Consider the following 21,161-nt stretch of genomic DNA (forward strand, 5'->3'; position numbering starts at 1 on the left):
CCAGTAGTCGGGGTGACATTGTTGAGCTTCTTTCTGCTAGAAAATATCTTGCTTTTTGTTTTCAAAGATGGCTGTTGACAGATAATTCATTCTCTATGTGTATGGATATAATGAAAATACTTCTGTGAATTTAGTAGACCAAAATCCATCTTTAGGATTTTGCTACATATTTGTAAAACTTATTAAATAGTTGTACATAACTGTGTCTCCAACCTGTGAACTTCCTTTCTTCATTCCTTTATGCTGTTGCTGTTTAACAATGTATTCCCCCTCAGTCTCCAATATTGGATGCTAAATGCCTATAAAAATTCGTTTGGAGTTGCTTTGTTTATAGTTGTCTCATATCAGAATTCCATTTATCAGCTTCAGTTTTTTACTGGAAGACATTCCAAGGAACGGCTGGAATTTTAGGAGTTAGAAACAAATTACAAATGAAAGTGAACATTTCCACAAGTAGAAACACAAGGATGTGTGAGATAGAAGCCTCCTAAACCACTCACAATGACTTCCACTTGAATTAGGTTATAAATAATTTGCATTGGGAAAAAAAATGGTAGATAAATCCATAGCCACATCTTCACTATACACTCAGTAATCAGGTAATAATGATATTAGTAAATGTTTGCAACAGTTTTGTTGAACAATTACTATGATATTGCTAGACAACTAGCAATAATGTTATGTAATAACTAATTTAATACAATAAGCCTAAATAATTTGTTGTTTAATTTTTAATATAATAATCCTATGAGACAGAAAGTTATCTGATTTAATACAATAACCCTATGAGAAAAAAAAATGGTACACTCATTTTACAGAGGAAGAAACTGTAGCTTAAAATAGTGTTTTTAAGATCTCACAGATAAAACTGGTACATCCAAGATTTGAATCCTACTAATACCCCAAAGCCTGTGCCCTTAAATCTTCATTTCCTTGAATATCCATTGTTTCTTTAGGATGGTTTTGAATGCTTTCAGTAAATGTGTGTGTGTGTGGCTGGGAATTTGTATCTATTAAGCTTCTGCTCTAGCTTTTTCTTACTTTCTGACCAGCTTGATAATCTAGTCTCATCTTCAGTATCACAAGGAATTAATCTATATAGTATGTTAGTTGTAACTCAGTGTCATCTTGAAGGGTTTTTTTGAATTATTTTAATAGTTGCCCTTATGCAGTGATCTGAAAACACCACTTACATTTACCAGAAATAATGCCTTTCTAATGCCTGTGTTAAAGCTTCAGAATCTTAGAATGAATTGATTGATCAAAGAAGACTATTAGTGTCTGGCCTATAGTTTGTTCTTAATAAATGTTTGATGAGTGAAAGACCTCATGCATACAGTGTTACTTTTGTGAAAGTTTACCACACTGACCACTCTACCATCTTCTCTGGAAAGAAGTAGTATATGTCCTTTTTGGAATATCTGAAACTGTTTTATCTTAACTGTATTAAGAACAAGCATTTGTGTGAGTCCCAGGCATTTGCCAAGATAATCACTGGAGATAAAGAGACTTCTCCCACTGCCTTTTACCTTGGGTTTGAGTTTTGATATTTGATGATAACAAGTTGGGATCAGTGCTGGTCTGGGCAAGGTTCAAATTAATTATATAAAAGAGTACATCATTTTTTAAACCCTATCATATCCTGTTACCCAGTTCTCTAGTTCAAGTGCTCTAGGCATTGATTTAATCTGGAAATGATAATTGGACTCCCCACTAGAATAGTCCATGTGTTTTGAGAGGCTGTCTGGTAATGAGAGGATGTCATTCTTATATGAAAGAACTTGAGGCAAGAATCCAGGATGAAGAACTTTGGTTGATCTCACCAGAGTCCTGGCAACACTGTGATCTGAATCATTTTGGTCAAAGTCAAGTTTCCTGAGGGTCCTAATTTTCAGTAAGAGGAAGAATCCCAGAGTAATTTTCTAGATGGGTCTAAATGAAAGCACAACTCATTGGTTGCGTAATTGAACATGTTTGCTCTTACTTCTTGAGTTGTGCAGGTATATTAACTTTCATATCCAAGTCTGTCGGAAACAGTTTTTATTTTAATTGAATTATGTTTATGTTAATTTTCTCTGCAGTACTTTTTCCTCATACAGACCCTTGGATAGTTGTCTTTCTTTTTTTTTTTTTTTACCCCCTTCAATTTCCACCATTGTCAACTCACTTGTGTTCCAGTAAATGGAAACAACCACAAACAGCCACACTTTGTGAAATACCCCATTTCTACCCTTGAGTCTACTCATTTACTTTTCTGATAAATGACTTTTGGGGCCTGCAGAACCAAGGGATGAAACCTCTGGAGGTAATGTTGATGCATTTATAAGCAGTGTTTGCATAAGGTTCTGGTAGCCTCTTCTGTCCATGTTTGGTTTGGTCTTTTAAACTGCCTTACCTACCACTGTTCTTTTGGTTTTGTTTTGTTCATCATTTTAGTCCGTTTACGACCAGAAAAATGACTTGGGAGGGAAAGGAAAGTTTTATGGCAATCCTTATATTCTTAGCTAACTGACCTAATTGGCTTATCATTTAATTTTTGTTTATGAAAGTATAAAAACATAAAGCATGTGATAAATGCCAAGTTAAGGTACTGATACTTTTCCTTAAGTTTGTACATTCCAGAAATTTGTTATGTTTCCACATTAGGGGAAGTTGTGTGCTAAAGTTTTAAGGGGAAATTTTATGTCTTAATCTATATGTTTCTTATTAAATGGCATTTTGTGGATGTTGAAATAAACCCCTGGATTTAGGACCATGGTAAACAAACCTGAAATTATTAATTTTTCCCTTACTGTGAGTTTATATTACTTCTGATTGAAATGAGTTTTTTTTAAGCTTTAGCTAGAAGGAATAAATAACATATAAAAATATACACAAATTGGAAGTATAGCAGAGAGACGAAAAACTCAGTGTCTTGAATGAGGCAATCCTGGATTTGAATCCCATCTCTGATATTTACTAGCTCTGTGACCTGGGTAGTTTTCTCATATATATAGTCATTGTAGTAATAGTAAAAGAAGAATAACTACCAGAGATGTGGAAGCAACCAAAATATCCTTCAGTAAGTGAGTGAATAAATAAACTAGCGCATCCACACAGTGGAATCTTTCTTATTCAGCACTGAAAAGAAATGCACTATCAAGCCATAAAAAGACCTGGAGGAACCTTAAGTGTATATCACTAAGGAGCCAATCCAAAAAGGTGACATACTATGTAATTCCAACTATATGACATTCTGGAAAAAGCAAAAAAGCTATGGAGATAATAAAAAAAGATCATTGGTTGCCAGGGGTTAGACGGGATGAATAAGTAGAGCACATAGGATTTTTAGGACAGTGAGACTACTCTGTCTGGTACTGTAATGGTAGATACATGTCATTATACATGTGTCCAAACCCATGGGCTGTACCATGCCAAGAGTGAACCCTGATGTGAACTCTGAACTTTGGGTGATAATATTGAGTAGGTGCAGGTTCATTGATTGTAACAGATATACCCCTGGGTGAGGGATGTTGATTATAGGGGAGGCTATGTATATGTAGGGGCAAAGGGTATCTGTACTTTCCACTCAGTTTTACCATGAATCTAAAAACGCCTCTAAATAATAAAGTATACTAAAAATCATAATAAGGATACAGCATGGGAGGAAATGAAGAAGGAGAGAAGAAATAAAAAGACTACTCACTGAGCCTGCTCTCAAGGCCATTGCCTGTTTTACACCCTTGGCCTTCCCACTCTCTCTGGCTCTCCCTCGCCTCCAGCCTCAATCATTTCCATGTGGATGGTTAAGGCAGCTTGTTTCCCCACAATGAATTCCTAGAAACAGTGCCATAAAGCAGACCACCACAAAACAGGTCACTGCTGAGAGAGTTCTGTTTCCTTAAACAGACAATATTATAATAGAGGATTGCATTCCTGACCAGAACTTGCTGTCAAATAAAAAACTGTGTTCTAAATTCTCTAAAACAAGTATGATTATCCACTCCACATTGATTGCAATCCTGGGTACCATGAGTGACCAGTCCATAAAAATACAACTCTGGAGATAATCCAGTTTTACAACCAATTGGGGGTAATATATTCATTTTTCTAAACCTTCCCTGAATCATTGTTCATCCTCGGGACACAATCTGTCCCAACCAGCTGCGTCTTGCAGCTACCCCTGTGGTACCCACAGTGCCACAGGGCACCGTGACCACACTGTAAAGGGTTAGTGTGGCTGAGGAGCAGTTCCCCAAATAAGAAGGCCTCATCTGTTCAAGATTACTATGGAGAAGTACTGGGAATATCCACCCAAAAAGAAAAAAGGAATGCTGTTTCCTATATCAACGTAGTGAGACACCTACTGGGATGTTTTGTAAGAGTTTTTCTCCTTGAATGCAGAAAGAAAAAGTCAATGTTTGTTGCATAATAGAACATTTAATGTATAAAAATTATTTTGCTTCACAAAAACTGTGAATGTACATGCTTTACACTTTTATATTTCCTTTGTTTCTGGAAGTCTAGGTCAGATGCTCCATAAAGTTTTTATCACCATGTGATCTGTAAAGCATATGTTCCACCAGAAAACTCTTCCAGTACCCAGCTCTCTGGTTTCCATAGAGGTGATGATGGAAATTTATGTGCAATTCCTGACTAGTGTTATGCTACAAAGGATGTTTATAAAATATTAACTTCTGATAAAGGGGATAATATTTTAAAACACCCTTGATCCCTGAATAATGTTGCATATTAATGGTTATATAGCATTTGGCTTCAAAGTTTCCTACTACGTAAACTTTGGTTTCTTATGTAAGTATCCCCCTAGAAACAGATAGAGGTGCTTGTCTTTTTCACAGGGTTAGAGTCTGCTGTATTGTCCAAGTAAATGCTTTTGCCCATTACTACTGTTTTTTTGTTCAGCTACTGGCCCCCCCAAAAAAGCAGTTTTTATTACCTAGAATCCCCCAAATTTGAGTCAATCGTAGTTTCATAAGAATGCTCTATCTGAATTGGGGTGGGGGTTGGGGCAGCACACTGAGTCTGCAGGTCAGATATGTCCCACAATCTGTTTTTGTAAGGCTCATAAGCTAAGAATAGTTTTATGTTTTGAAGTGATTGAAGAAAAATCAAAAGAAGAAAAATACATGTAATTTCAGTGTCCATAAAGCTGTGTTGGCACACAGCCACAACTCATTCATTTACATATGCCTATGGCTGCTTGCGAACAACAAAAGCGATTTGAATAGTTACAGGAGGGACTGTGTTCTCCACAAAGCCTAAAATATTTGCTCTCTGGCCCTTTGCAGAATAAATTTGCCAGTCCCTAATCTGAATAATTTTTCACCATCTGTCACTCTACCTACACACGTATATTCGTAGTCATTCTTTCTCTCTCTCCCCTCCCTTTCCCTTTCTTCCTCTCTCTCCTTTCCTTCCGCTTCAAACATATATCATTTTGAATCTGGCAATTACAATTACAAAGAAATCAGATTGTGAGCCTATCATAAATGCTAAGCAGAAACACGTTTTAATTTCCTTTGACTTGTCAACTCTCTTTCCCTCTCTACTTTCCCTTTCCTCTACTGTCTGTATATAGAATTTCTAAGGCCATGCCAGTTTCCAAACACATTTTGTTTTTAAGGTAGGGGTTAGAGCTTGATACATTTTTTAACTTCCATGGAAAGTTCCCTGCTAGTATGTGGTCCCATTTTTAACCTATTTGTAGACACCCCCGATTATCTAAAATCACTTTCACATGGGGCTGAGGTTAAGCTTTATTTCTTTTGGCATGTCCCTGCCATAGCAGACACTTCCTCTTTGCCTTGAAAGGACAAAACGATGTTCAGCTGTCTGGGCTCAGGCCCAGTATTTGATTTATACATTATTTAATTTCCTCCTGAAAATTGGAAGCAGGACTTTCAGGAATGGAAGTCAGTATTTTTCATTTGTTTAAGAACACTTTTAGGTCTAATATAATCATCGGTAGTAGATGTCAGCATGATTAGGGGGTGACTTAAGGTAAAGCAAATAAAACATGAATACAAAGGAAGATTATTTGACAATGGAAAAGATCTGAAGTTTTGGAATAATCATATGTTATGTGTTAGTAGGTGTTTTGTTTGCTAGTGTGGTGTGCTAGTCTGTGCTTACACTTGAGGGTATCTGTCTTTACCCACTGGCAGAAAAACCTCTAACCATTATGCTATAGCTGAAATTGGGGGATTAGAAGTTTGAGAAGAATTTAATGTAACCATTCCTGTAATTTTACAGAGGATTTTTTATTTCTGTCCGAGCTGCTACTGCATTTATCTCCACAATTAAGTTCATACACATGCCAGGATATGAGTGCCAAAATGGTTTGAAATTCGTACTGCAGTGAACTCAGGAAATTAAAAATTAACTCTGGAAATACCATTTCTTGTTTTACATCCACTTTTGGATAGTATATTCCTTTTTAAACCTCCCTTAGATCGTTGTTACTCTTAGGTTACAGCCTGTCTCCATTTTACCACCGAAATTCTCAAAAGACTGGAACACTTACTGCCTCCAGTTCCTCGCTCCCAAGTCACTTTAGAAACCCTGGCAGCCTGGCCTCTCTCTCCCTCCACACTGCTGAGCTGACCTCACCAACAATTTCCTCATCTCCAATCCAGGACCCAAGCTCCAAGCCCTCAGCTTCCCTGGCCTTTCTGCCCCATCTGCCAGAAGTCATACCCTCTTCCTGAAATGCTCTTCTGGTTTTCATGTGAACTCTCGTAGGCTCCTCTGCTTCTTCCTTTTAAGACTCTCTCCTTGTATCACACTTAGCTGAAGTGTTCCCCAGGTTTTGTTCCTTCAATCACTTCTTTCTCTACGCTCTCAGCTGTTTCTTCTCATTCTTCCTCTATGCCCCAGACATTTGACGAGAACCCGGAGACTACAAGGAGCACAGTCTGAAACCACCCAAGTCTTGTGAAACTACTTTTGAACCTCTGAATGCAGCCTACCCTGTGCTGCCTCTGTGCCGTGCTCGGGAGTGTTCCTTCACATGGAGTGCCTCGCTGCCGGCACCACCGTCAGCACCACCACCACATCTCCCATTCATTTAAAGCTCATTACTAAGGGCCTTCTCTTGATTAGTGAGCTCCTGGTAGATGTTTTCTCCTCCTCATCGGAGCTACGGTGAGGGCCAGATAGCCTGATAATGATAAATAGTTTGAAGGTACTGGATTTAAACCTGGATTCAGCACTTACCTGATTATATGATATTGAGCAAATATACCTAAATGCTTTAAATGTCAGTTTCTTCATTTTTAAATTGTTGGGGAGGGGGACTGTCGGATAGATTAGGCGTGTGAAGATCTAGAGCCTTTGGGAGTCGGTCAGTGGTGGCACTGGTGGCGTGGTAGTAGTTGTCGTGATAACTATTACCATCAGCAGCAGCATTGTTCTTCCATGCCAGTATTTTATATTTCTCATATATCACTCACTTCACTTTCTAAAAAGCATTTGTACAATTGTCTTATTCCCCCCTTCTGAATTCTAGGCTCCTACAGGTTGACTTTATATTCCCTCCCCAAGAGCATTGAGCAATGTTTTGTGCATTGGTTTTCCTAAATGAATTGAGTTGACTAGAATAGCCCTTCTTTTTCCCTAAATAAATACTGGCTTCACAGTGTTCTTGGCATTCAGAGCTGCCGTGTTTGTGGCTATATCTTCATATTTCTGTCAAATACTAGCATGAAAAGTCTTTGCCTATTGTTATCTTTTGTCACACTGAATCTTGAAACTAGCCTCTAAAATTATTGCATTTTAATTTCTCAGAGACTTAAGTACCTATACATTTAGAGCTAATCTGAAGTAATTCGTATTAAAAAAAAAAACTAAACTGCTTTGTATTTGATACATAAATGATATCAGTAGTAAAATACTTAAGATAAATTAATGTTTATACTTAAAGTTTTTACATTAAATTGTTTCTTTTGATTTCATACTTTCTGATTTATAAAAGCAAAGCCACCTGCAGTTTTTTTGGCTTATATAACTAGCAGTTTTTCTTTTTTACAGAATGTTTTGCCTTATAAAACCCTTACTTTCCATCTCTGAACATATTCCTAGAAAGCAGATTTTCTGTTTCTCAGAAATGGCACTTCTTCACAAATCACACACTATCCTGGTTACAATATCCTGTAACTGCTTTGTTTGTTGTTCAGAGGACCAGGAATGTAGAGCAGGTTCTGCTGATGATTTTTGAAGGAGATAGCAGAAGAAGACTTGTTGCACTGTTGCTCATCTGAACATCAGTAACTCTGAGGTTACAGTGTCTGACACTAGTGAGTTTGACTCATAGACCAGGTAGGCACTGAGGCCTTAAGAAAACAGCACAGATCACATGGAGGATTTTTTTAAAGTACCAGCACCCAAAAGTCACTGAGATCCCCCCTGATCAGGCTTTCATCAGTCAGAGAGCTTTTTTGGACTTGCAGTTTTGCAGAGCTCTGTATTGGGTGGTGTTCTCAGAGCTTCGAACCAGCTGTGCAGCACCTGAGTGTAGTATGCCCCTGGGTGAGCCCTGGGTTAGGGTAGTGATGGGGTCAGGGACAGACTGAATTTACATTTCAAGTACTTTCAGGAATTATTTGCAAGCACTCAGGAATATAAAATGGTATCACAGCTGAGAGCTTTATTTAACATTCCATTTAGCTCTAATCTCTACTTAATCTCCACTGTTTTTATTTAGTTACTAGGTATTTAGCACAGCCCTGTTATGTGGAAGGCTGGCCAAAAGCACACTTCAAATTAATGGTAGTCAAAGCTTGCTCTACTGAATCTAGATTGGAGCATGAGCAAGAGGTTCATTGGTTCTAAGTTGTTTTATAGGGCTTTTTTGTTTTTGTTTTAACAATCTGCCTCAGCAGTATATACAGTATAAAGTTATAAATACAGCACCCGTGCTAAGGAATAAATTCCACATTTGGTCAAAAATCAAATTGTTAGGATAAAAGTCCTAACTTTAGTTAACATTAAGTCAAATATCAGACGTGTCCTCATTCATTCAACATGTATTTATTGAGCACCTACTATTAAGTAAATTACCAGTCACTGGTGCACAATAGCAAACATACTAAATGAAAGTCTATCAATTTGTGCGTCCATTTTTGTGAGGAGAAAGAGCACATCAACAAAATAAGTTAAAATGTAATATATTAGATGACAATAACAGAGGAGGAGCAAAATAAAGCAGAGAAGGAAAAAAGGCCTAGAGAGTAGGCCATAGGTTTAAATACAGGTGGCCAGGGAGAGCTTACCAAAAAGGTGGTACTGGATCAAAGCCTGAGGTAAGTAAATTGTTCAGTTTGTTATCCAAAAGAAGAGCATTCCAGAAGGGGAACAACAAGAGCAAATGATCTGAACAAGAGTAAGCCTTTCTTGTTTAAGAGCAGTCAGGAAGTCAGTATAGCTGGAGTGAAGAGAGTGGGGGGTGTTCCAGTGTCTAGCTGAAGAAAGTGGGAGTGGTGATTGATAGCAAATGATAGATCAAGTTAATTGAGGACTGAGGACTGACCATTGGATTATTGACAGAGCAGTTCAGTGGAAGGTCAAAAGTCTCATTTGGATGAGTTTAAGGGAGAATAGAAGAAGAGGAAGTGGAGAAAGGCAAATAAAGACAGCTATTCCAAGGAGTTTCACTGGTGGTAGATTAAAGCGGATGTGGAGGGACTTCCTGGTGGTCCAGTGACTAAGACTGTGTGATCCCAATGCGGGTGGCAGGGGCGGGGGAGGCGTGGTTCGATCCCTGGTCCAGGAACTAGATCCCACATGCTGCAACTAAGATCCAGCACAGCAAGCTAAATACATACATGACACATACTTCATAAAAAAAATTAAGCAAATGGGAGGTGATTATGCTTTTAAAATGAGTAATTATATTGTTATGCTGATGGGGGAAATTGATTATGCTTGGGGAAGCAATTACAGCAGCAAATCTTGACTTAGGAAAAAGAGAATGGAATCCAGTGATTAAATAGGAGGTCTACTCTTAGGAACCCAGGTAGTACAACCGTTGAAACAGAAAGGCCAGTTAAGCATGCGAGTACAAGTAAAGGGAATTCTGTAGACTTGATGATGGTAGCATACTGAAAGTTCTTCTCTACCATGTAAGCAAACTTTCTTCCCAGTATTTGAATAAGATCTACAGTATTCCTGTCACATGGTCATGAGTTTGAGCAAGCTCCAGGAGTTGGTGATGGACAGGGAAGCCTGGCATGCTGCAGTTCACAGAGTCTCAAAGAGTTGGACACAACTGAGCGACTGAACTGAACTAATAATTGTTTACTCACTATCTTTAGAGCTATCTACATCTGGGCAGCTTGTGAATTATTCATGTGTTTCTTTTATTGAGCAGAAACCTCTCTCCTGCAGCCTTGGTCCTAGATCTGCTTTCTAGAGCCTCACAAGATGAACAGTTCTAACCCTTTTGGTAAGCACCTTCTAGGTACTGAAGAGTTGAAATGATTTCTCACTGCAGCCTCACTCATTCCTTCTGGTATCACAGTTGTCCCATTAGGGTTTCTACTGGGCTGTGGTTTGGGCCCCTCTCACATCTGATCACTTTCTCTACTAAGAGGAGCCAGGCTTATTTCATCAATTTTGTTTGTTAATCAGGACTCATTCACCATGTCATTTGGGATCTTTTTTCTCCTAGGCTTGTTTTTTCCCCCAAATATTCAGTGGTTCTAACAAATATTCACACTTGATTAGCATACCAACAAAGATCTTGTCTAATGTGTTTATCCATAGACTGCATCCAAGGACAAAGCACGGGTATTCAAGAATCCCCTTCAACCTGACTTTACCCATTGGTTAGCCCTTTCTGGGTAGAATTGTCACGTGATGCCAAGTAAATTAACATCTGATTCAGGAGAGGTGGTCAGATTAAGTGGTATGAGGCCAAGAAAAAGGGCTGTATTATTAGTGGATTCAAGCCTGGTTGTCAAGATGAAGGGCATATCCTTGAAAATGAGTTAGTGAAGCAAGCAGTTCTCCGATCAAGGTGACACATCTGATGGTGGACACTTTGGGTTGTAGGGGCTTGGAAGGATGCCTTATAGCTGAAGATAAACATTTCAAAGGCATTGGCATAGAAATGATGTTTGAAGACACAGAGTAGATTCATTATTTGAGAGGGGATAAGTAAAGGCTAGAAACTAGGGGCCTAGAATAATATATCTGTACTAGGAATGTCTATGGCATATTAAGCATATGATCTTCCAAGAATTCAGAGCTAGTCCCAGGACATTACCGTGTACATGAAAAATTGATTTGGAGAACCACACTGGTTTGAATCACAAAAATAAATAAGAGAATCCTGATTGTCCTATTATCACTTCCTAAGCCCAAGATTGCCCCACTGCCAGCCCCATTGAGCTCTGCTGCCGCCTCTGCCACCACCACATTAGTGTAGCAGCAGTGTTGATCTCCAGAAGGCAGAGACTGCAAGTGAGACAGTTCCAGTCACCAGGCTTCAGACAAAAGCCAGATCAGTTCTGTAGCATGAAGCCACTTAGAGATGTGAAGAATGCGAGCCATAACTAGAGCTGGCTGAGTCTGAAGGCCTTTAAAAGGCGAAGCAAGGTGAAAAATGGGAAGAACAGAGGCAAATACAGGAGCCAGAAAGTATGTCTTCAAGACTCACTGTTTCTAAAATTTTGAACAAGTAGTGGTTAAGAAAGCAATATTCTTTAATCATACTCATGCTTCAGTGAATAGGAGCTTCTTACCAGGTGGATGACTCTTCTTTACTTTGTCCCATTTGATTGTTTGTAGACTACAATTGACATATAAATAAGGGAGGAAAGGACTGGCAACAACTCAAATGTCCATTACCTGGGGCCTGGTTGAGTAAATATGCAGCTATAAAAGAAAAGAGAAATGGCTCTCGGTATAGCTGTGAAGTGATTTCTTGGACAAGTTGATGAATGGAAAAGTTAAGGGAGAGAAAGGATTGAAGAGTATACTAACATTTATCTAAGATGATGTCAAGAAAGGGATGGGAAAGCTTCCCTTTTATAAATATATCCCAATCAATAAATGAAGAAGGAATACCAGAAAGATGATAATACTGTTTTGCAGCCCTAGTGAAGTAAAGGACTTAGGCAGTCATGAGTGACTAAACCATAAAAAGAGAAACAGCCAGGCATTATATGAATCTCAATATCGTTCAAGTATTTGTCCCCAAAAATCAAACCTGAATATTTTCAAGCTTCTAGATCTTACTATGAGTTTATAGGAAATAAGGAGACAGAGGAACATTCTAAATCACACCACAGAAATGCTCAGGAAAGTAAAGAATGTGGGAAACTATATCAGACATATGATCCAGTTTCTCCAACATGAATTGTAAGGAAAAAGAGGGAGAGAAATGAGATGTATTTAAAAAAAAAAAAAAGAAATGAGATGTATTAATGAAATGCAATGCATAGGTCTTCTTTTGATTCCAGTTCAAAAAAATTAGCTGGAATACATTTATGAATAATGGGCAGAATTTTAACACTGACTAAATATTGATTTATTAAGGAATTATTGCTACTTGTAATGTGGAATAATGATGTCATTACACTTTTTAAAAAATCTTTTAGAGATATATGCTGAAATTTTAATGGACTAAATATTATGATTCTGAGACTTGCTTCAAAAAATTTAGTGCAGTGTTGGGAGTAAGGATTAAAGTTTAGATAAAATAGGGTTGGCTGTGAGCTTATCATTGGTAAACGTGGGCAACAGGTGAATGAGAGTTCATTATATATTATTCTCTGGGCTTCCCAGGTGTTGCTAGTGGTAAAGAACTGCCTGCCAATGCAGGAGACACAGGTTCCGTCTCTGGGTCGGGAAGATCCCCTGCAGAAGGAAATGGCAACCCACTCCAGTATTCTTGCCTGGAAATCCCATGGACAGTGAAGCCTGGTCAGCCATAGGGTTGCAAAGAGTCAGACGTGACTGAAGCGACTTAGCACATACACACACACACACACACTCTACTATTGTATATGTTTGAGTTTTCCCTAGTTTAAAAAAAAAAGCTAAGTGAGAAGGAAAAAAATATATTATTCTCTCTTTAAATATTCACTAAGGACTCAATTTCATCTATCTTCCCCTTTCTCCACTATTCTCAAGAGAAAGAGCTGGTCAAGTTTACAAAGTGGAGTTGAGCTGGTGTGAAAGACACTTAAAATCATTTTCAGACACTTAGAATAGGTACAAGTTTTTCAAACTTGGAATACTGTCCATTTCATTCTTCCCCTCCTTAAGTCTTGTCAATACACATTTCTAGTTTAACTGAATTTAGGAACTGTCTTCAAATAAAATTTCCACAAACTTCCAAACTGAACAGCTCCAGACTCAAGTTTTGTAATCTATTAGCTATATGACCTCTTCCACCATAAAGGAAGTGGAACTTTTGTTTGCTCTCTTTTCTGATTTTCATTGAGACTTCTCTTGTTCCTTAGAAAGAGAACGGATTTAACACAAAGATAACATCTATTTTTGACCATGACCTAGTTAGAATCATCACTCAAAAGAATAGCTTTAATTTTTACTGTAGATTTCATAATCATTGCCAAAGAAGTTGGTCCTTGAGGTTTTTCAACTTTATCATATTTTGTATAAATACTGCACACTGATTGCTCCACTGGAGCTCCATCAGTATCATATTTTGGATGATCCAAAAATCTGTTGTACAGCCCAGATTGTTATCTGGACCCCTAGTGAGCAGCATGATCTAAGAGAACGGCAGCAGAAGCAACTGGCTGCACTGAGGCACACTGAGCACTGTTTTTGAAAGTATGGCTGGCAGGCGGGCCATGCACTGGTGGGCGCAAGATCAGTTTGGCATCTTTTCAACAGAATGTTTTGAGGTAATGTGTTGCTAGACAGCATTTGAAGCAATGTATAAGCAACACAAGTTTGCATATAAATAAGGGCAGAGGACACTTTAACATTCTCTCTCACCCTTCAACCAGCCAACATAAGTCTGCCTCCAGTCACTTATACTTACAGGATCCCAAGGATTTTCACTCCCCACAAAAAACTACAGAGTTGTCATGTCATCACAGCATGAGAACACACACGGTTGATAATGGTGCAGAGGAAATGATCTACCTCACTTTGACCCCATCGTAATACCCACAGTGACTGGGCTAAGCCCTTCAGAGACTTGCCATAGGAGTTTTGGTTAGTGGAATGAGAAAATGGCTTTCTTGTGGCTAAATCTGTAAGATATAAAACATAGACATTGTGTGTTGCTGTGTTTTCAACCATGTTTAAAAAACCACTCTGTAGTGAGTGAGGAGATCAAAAATATGAGAGAGAATGAGTGCCTGGTCCCAGTTGGACTGCTGAGGCCCAGCTACACTACTGTCCTCAGGTTCCATTAGACCCAATAATAGCATTATAATAAATTTCCCCTTTGATGCAAATTGAGTTTCTATGCCTAGCAGTCAAGGACTAATCTACAGCAGATGTCACAAATGATTGTTCATATTTGGAAACATAGAGACGCTGAGGCAGAATTTTATCTGCCTTAATGAGAGGTATTCACATACGGAGTGTGAACAGCATTCATGAGTCCCCTTTGATTAAGGTTAGCTTGGTTGTGTTTGTTATGGCAGTTAAAGAATACATATCTTAAAGTCTTTTCAGGACTTGGGTTTCTTCTTAAAGAAAATAAAAGTGTTCATTAAAAGGTTGATACAAAAAGTAATTTTGAGGTTAACCCAAAATTTAGCATAATCTTCCATGGGAACATTTGTATATGTATGTGTGGGTTTTAAATTCCACAGATAGCACTAAAATGAGAAATAGGCAAAAAGGTGTTTTAAAATACTTTGTTTCAGCATGTAAAATCTCGTTTTATTACAGAATTCTTTTGCTAAAGGCACAGCTCTGCTGGGTTGATGCCAGAGTGATGGGATCTTAACAGCCTAGTTAATTTTAAAAGATTTACAAATGCTGGACTTCAAACTACTGATAGTAAAATATACTTCACACTTTAATATAGTGCTTAAACTCATGCCACATCTTGTGGACTTAATATTGCATCTGCACATGAGTGTGTGTATGTGTGTGTGTGTATGTGTTTGAATGTAGATATGTTTATTTCAAAGAGAAGAGTTTGTGGGGGAAAGCAGGACAGACCTGTAAAATAACTCAGAATTTCTCGTGACTCTCACATTCTTCAGTGTAATTATAAAGTATGTACAGAAGATATATGAACACACTGAATCAAGGATGGTATGGGTTTATTTACAGTTAGATGCCAGCATACTGGGCTTCCCTGATGGCTCAGATGGTAAAGAATCCACCTGCAATGCAGGAGATCCAGGTTCAATCCCTGGGTCAGGAAGATCCCCTGGAGAAAAGAATGGCTACCCACTCCAGTATTCTTGCCTGGAGAATTCCATGGACAGAGGAGCCTGGTGAGCTATAGTCCATGGAATCACAGAGAGTCAGACACAACTGAACAGTTAAGAATGCACACACACCAGCATAATAAAACAGAGGTTCTTGTTATCAAGGTAGCCTATCTAAAGTTTCGTGATTAGATCTCCAAATAAAAAAATACAGCCCTTAACAGGAGATTCTTGGCACTTGCTCCAATTTTCTCCTCTTTACAACATTATAGGGTCCTTTTATGTGTATATTTTACCATGTATAATAGAGAATACATTGACTAAGATTGCAAAATAGGGTCCATTCCCTTGTGTCCAGCTGACTCATATCCATGAAAAAAAAAAAAAAATTTCTGCTGTCTTTCCAATGATAGATATTTTTGACGGTTAGAAAAAGCTGATGGTTAGTTTAAAATGATGAGGTAAAATATATGAATACAGTCATGAGATTTCTAAATACACATAGTCAAATTCACTCAATTTTACATCTTTAGATTTTAAAAATTATAGACAAATAATCTATGCTTTAAAAATTCACCATTAGCTCCTTAAGTATAACAACTGCTGTGTTTCTGATAACAAACCAATCCCACCAAGTGATAATTTAATACATTAAAGTTTAGAAAATGCTAGATGTTATTTTTTCATTAACAATAGGTAGTTTGATCTGTTCTTCTTTTTCATAACCTTTTCCATATCTGTGGATTGCTTTTATGGCCTTTCTCATAGTTTTTAGTTTTTCCTTTACAAATGGACATTTTTCAGTCTCTGGCTCTTTTCATTATTGAACTTGTCACAAACCTTATTCTTTCATTAGAATTATTGTAAAAGAGTTTGGGTAACAGTAGTTAAGAAAGAATGTTTAAGTTTCATACACCATTAAGTAATGGACTTAATGATCAGAAGAGAAAAAAAAGAATGTTTTGGTTAAAGCCTTCATAAACTGAATCATCTTTATTCTTCACTTTCTTCTGGATTAAGGGTAACTATAATGAAAATGATTAGCCAATGTGGCTCTTACAAGTATTTGTAATTTCTCTTTAAGTTATGCCAAATATATAATTTTTTAATTGTTAAAAGACAAGCACTGTATCTTACTACTGCCTTTTAAATTGGTAAAATCAGAGATCTTTTTTTTTTTCTTTTCCTTTTTAATGGACATTCAAGAAATAGTTCAAAGTGCATCTCACTCCTGGCAAGACAGTAGGCCAAATAATTTTTCAGATAAGGAAACAAGTCCTTCAATTTCTAAATACCCCAGTGTGTGATGTTATTACCAAACATCAAAACCTACATGTATTTAAATTTAAAAACTGACTTACAGGTTATCTAAAATTACACATAGTTAATATGTGCCACTTGTAAATTCTAATCTTATCTTGGGAACTTGGGTTTTGCATTCCTTAACTAATGTGCTTAAATTTGCTGTCTTAGTGTCTTATTATCCTAACTTTTTTTTTGTAATAAATGAAATAGAAGTCTAGTTCCTCTTCATGTAAATAAAGACCTAAAGAAGCATTTAGTTACACCTAGAGGCAGCTATAGAATTGTTCTGGGCACAAGAGGAGGTCTGAGAAAGTAAGAACTCCTTGTCTTGACTGTGATTGACCACTGCAGAACTCCGGTGCTCCAGCTGTGGCAGTTCTACCCCAACTGCATTCTGCCCTAAGTCATCTGGAAAGGAGAAAACAGATACTATTATGAAGCATCCATGGGACTTAAGAAGGTTTAAATTGTAGTTACTGTAGAGTGGTAGTTCTTAACCTGTTTGGGGTTCCTTCTTTTCTATGATGAAAGCTGAACTGTCTCTCTACATACACATTTTCATAGGTCTCAGTATGTTCTTAGACCCATCTAGCTATCCAGGGACCCTAGGTTAAGAATCATTCTTATGTAGCCAATAAACACACAAAGCTGGTGAAGTAATACTTGAAATAGCATCCAATTCATGTTACAAATAAGACAATGTTGATTTATAATTATGTGAGTTTAAAAGGATATAATATGAGCTTCTAAGCAAATGGCTCATAAGCCACACAAGCATTATCCGTCAGAGGAAACAGAGATCACCTTAAAATGTAAAAGTAGAAGGACTTCCCTGGTGGTCCAGTGGTTAAGACTCTATACATCCAATTCAGGGGGCTCAGGTTCAATCCCTGGTAGGGCAACTAAGATCCCACATGCTGCATGGCATGGTCAAAAATAAATAAATAAATGATACTAACAACTATAAAAAAAATTTTTTTTAGTGTAAAAGTAGAGAAGATATGTGAATATATACTGTTAGGTGTTCTAGAATAGCTTATCTGATGGCGATATCATTTAATATAGATCCTTTTAAAAAAATACTTTTTTTTTTTAATTTTTATTTTTTTATGTTTTCTTTTTTTTTTAATTTTATTTTATTTTTAAACTTTATATAATTGTATTAGTTTTGCCAAATATAAAAAAATACTTATTAATTTACTTTGGCTATGCCGGGTCTTAGCTGTACCAGGTGGGGCCTAGTTCCCTGACCAGGGATTGAACCCAGGTCCCCTGATTGGCAGCACAGAGTCTTAGCCACTGGACCATCAGGGGAAGTCCCAGTACAAATCCATTTTTATTTATTTATATGCTACTGGGAAAGAAGAGCTCTCTTTTCTTTCAGGACAGTACTACTGTAAATGAGAATGACATCTGTAAAAGAAGTGTGAATAATCATGTCTTCTCACTCCCTGTCATGAGCTAATGGTATATTTAACATGGTGTTTGCTCCCTGGAACCTAACTTCATATGCCCCTTAGCTAGCTAACTCTTGTCAGGCATTTTTCTCTGTTTAACACAGATAGCCATTATCATTATAGCATACTCTTTAAAATGACTCTGAGAGTGAGAAAGGAGAAATGAGCTCATTTAAGTCAAGACTGGGTGTAGGGTGGGTGAAATGGCTGAAGGTGATCAAAAAGTAAAAAACTTCCACTTATGAAATAAGTCCTGGGGATGTTATGTACAGCCTGGTGACTGTTAATGACACTGTATTGTGTATTTAAAAATTGCAAAAAGAGCAGATCTTAAAAGTTCTCATCACAAGACAAAGAAATTTATAACTATGATTATTTCACATTATAGACAATAGTGAACCATTATGTTGTACAAGTAAAACTAATAAAATGTTTTATGTCAGTTATATCTCAAATAAAAAAGAGGGTGTAAAAAGTTCTGACTCCCGAGTATTCCATTCCATAGTCAGAGTCCAGAATCTCAAGGTAGACAAGAACCAAGGAAGAATACCTGAGGCATTCCCGAAGCTCTGGAGTTTCAAAGGAGGCACTTTTCTGCATGTGTTGGTGGGGCATGGTATGGGAGTTGGCAGCGAAGACAGTTGACAGATGATGAAACACAGGGTCTATTAAAACTGGCTGAATATCCCTGCTTACCTCCTCCCTCCCCCAGCCACTGCTTCCCAAGCTCCACAACCCTGGTCCGGAGGATCTGACCCTTCAGACATGGGGTGGGGGGCAGAGGCGGGGTTGGGGGTGTGCTAGCTGAACTTTGTTTGCTGTTCCCTTTCTTGACTATCTCTTGTCATGCTCTTTGCCTGGGCCCAAGCACTCCCATTCCTAAATGCTTTTTACCCAGTTAGGTACCTCTTCCAGGGCCTTAATAGCTTTCCAGGCATAACTTGTCATCAGCAACCCCCCCACCGCCCCCCAAGGGTTCACAGATACACACCTCAGATGATCCACTGTGCTCCAGACAATACTACTTTTTTGGTCCAGAGTAGACAGTTATTTTAGCTGCAGTTGTCACAGCAGGAGCTGTGTTTGTGTGTATTTAAAACAAAACAAAATGTAAAAGCTACTTTCTCTCTCTGTTCAGAGATAGCTCAGCAGTAGCCCTTTTCGTAGACTCCCAGGGGTTAAGGGACATGCTAACTTGATATTTTGGGGGAGCGCAGCAGGGCCAAGGCTGCCAGCCTTCATGGGCCTTCTCGTCTAGCGAGGGAAATAGACATTTACTACTAGTAACTCTGTCCTGACCACTGTGAGATAACTGCATGGTAGTACAGCTTGCTTCCAGAACACAAGACGGGCAACCGAGTGTGGGGAGGGAGTGAAGTTGCTGCTGAGAGTGCCGCTCAGTGGAAACATTCACACTGAACCTTGACGGAGTAGGTACATTAACCAGTACTTTCCACAGCCTTGTTCCCTGAAAGCAGGACTTTGTTTTCTTCACGATTCTGTTCCCCAGGGCCTGGAACCTTGTAGGTGGTCAATAAAGATTTCTTGAATAAATGAATGAATGGAAGGTTCCCAGCATCTGTTTACCTTCTCACCCCTCTCCTGCTCTACCACTGGGCTTATGTTCTCTCTATAGCCATACCAGTTGGTGTGTTCTTTTCAAAACTAAAAATACTCCTTTTTAACTTGTTGCTGCTGCTGCTGCTAAGTCACTTCAGTCGTGTCCGACTCTGTGCGACCCCATAGACGGCAGCCCACCAGGCTCCGCCGTCCCAATTGATGTTAGAAACATTTCAAATTCCCATAGCTGCAGGTGGTTGCAGAATCAGTAAGAATAAAAACCCTCAGTCTTGACCCCTGTGGGATGGTCAATTCATTTGTAAATCTTTCAAAATCAAAAACTATTATGGGTTTCTCCATGCAAATAATAATGATTGGATGTACACTCAGCTATATATTTCAGAGATCTCATAATAACTTAAAATCAGCAAAATTAAGCAACCAAGGAGTTTTCCCCCCGCTCTAATATCATTAGACTTTGAACATGTCCTTACAGACCTCATTTTCTTTTGCTTCAGTACTCTGCATGGCACTCTAGATAGTTTTCACTTTAACAGTTCCAGATGAAGTCGCATCATAAAGCCTATTTTGCATACAATCCAAGGGATTGTACGATTCCTTAAATCCGAAATTGGCCCTCCAAAATTCTCACCTCTAGCATCCCCAAGTAAAAGTTTATCTGTGAGGTGAGTTGTGAAGAACTTTAAATCAATGCCACCGGCTTCCCTGGAATTCCCTTCCTCGACTGGCCCCGTTTTCGGCTCTGATCTGCGTTCTTGGCCGTTTGGGGCACCCCTGGCCGTTTGTGCCTGTGACAGTCAGACTCCATCTGCTGCTCCGCGGCCAGGAGCCCGCTGCGTGCCCTTCAGTCACATTTTTCAGGCGCGGCCATTCAGCCACCTTTCACCGCGTCTCAATGGGCCCGGGAGAATGGCCCTCGGCCTTGCAGTAGTACATAATCTCCCAGGTAGCCTCCTCCTTGAAGCACCTCCAGTGGCAGGCTATTCGCAAACAGCGGGACACCACTCTCTACTGGGTTCCTAATCCCTCAGACACACAGGGGAAGGAGGTCGCGGACTCTGAAAGTGAAAAGAAAAGCGAGGGGGCGGGGAGCCGAGCGCACACAATGTCCCCCCGCCGCCCGCGCCACAGTCAGCGCCAGCTGCAGCCCAATTAAGCTCAACAGGTCACAGGTGTTCCACACAGACGATGCTTTTAACAAAACCACTTTCTTGAAAATACCTAAGACGTCGTTTTAAAGCACTGCAGCCCATTTCTTTTGGTGGATTCTTTAAAGCTATTTAGTACACTTGAAATACAAAGAAGCTGAAAAGCACATTTAGGCCTCACTGGAAGGCAAGCTTTCTTGGTTCCAAACAGCAGGAGCCGGGGGAGAGGGGAGCGCAACCTCAGCGTGGACTCGGCGGGTAGTTGCCTGAAAAAGGGCTGGAGGGGCGTCTCCGACAGCCCC

At 38.8% G+C, this 21,161-nt stretch overlaps 1 protein-coding gene across 6 annotated transcripts in view; it reads left to right on the top strand.

The window, feature by feature from the left end:
- The window catches only part of SPATA5 (spermatogenesis associated 5), a 350,490-nt gene that overhangs the window by 301,679 nt on the left and 27,650 nt on the right, over positions 1-21,161 (top strand). Inside the window, exon 17 of one of the 6 annotated variants that reach the window (XM_006078937.4) lies at positions 10,367-10,441. The exons of the other annotated variants lie outside the window; for them this stretch is intronic. Coding sequence (XP_006078999.1) covers positions 10,367-10,408 — 42 coding nt within the window. The 3' untranslated portion in view covers positions 10,409-10,441. The remainder of the gene's footprint in view (positions 1-10,366; positions 10,442-21,161) is intronic. 6 annotated transcript variants of the gene reach the window in all.

Source organism: Bubalus bubalis, chromosome 17 (assembly GCF_019923935.1).
Source record: "Bubalus bubalis isolate 160015118507 breed Murrah chromosome 17, NDDB_SH_1, whole genome shotgun sequence".
In the NCBI taxonomy this organism is placed as follows: domain Eukaryota; kingdom Metazoa; phylum Chordata; class Mammalia; order Artiodactyla; family Bovidae; genus Bubalus; species Bubalus bubalis.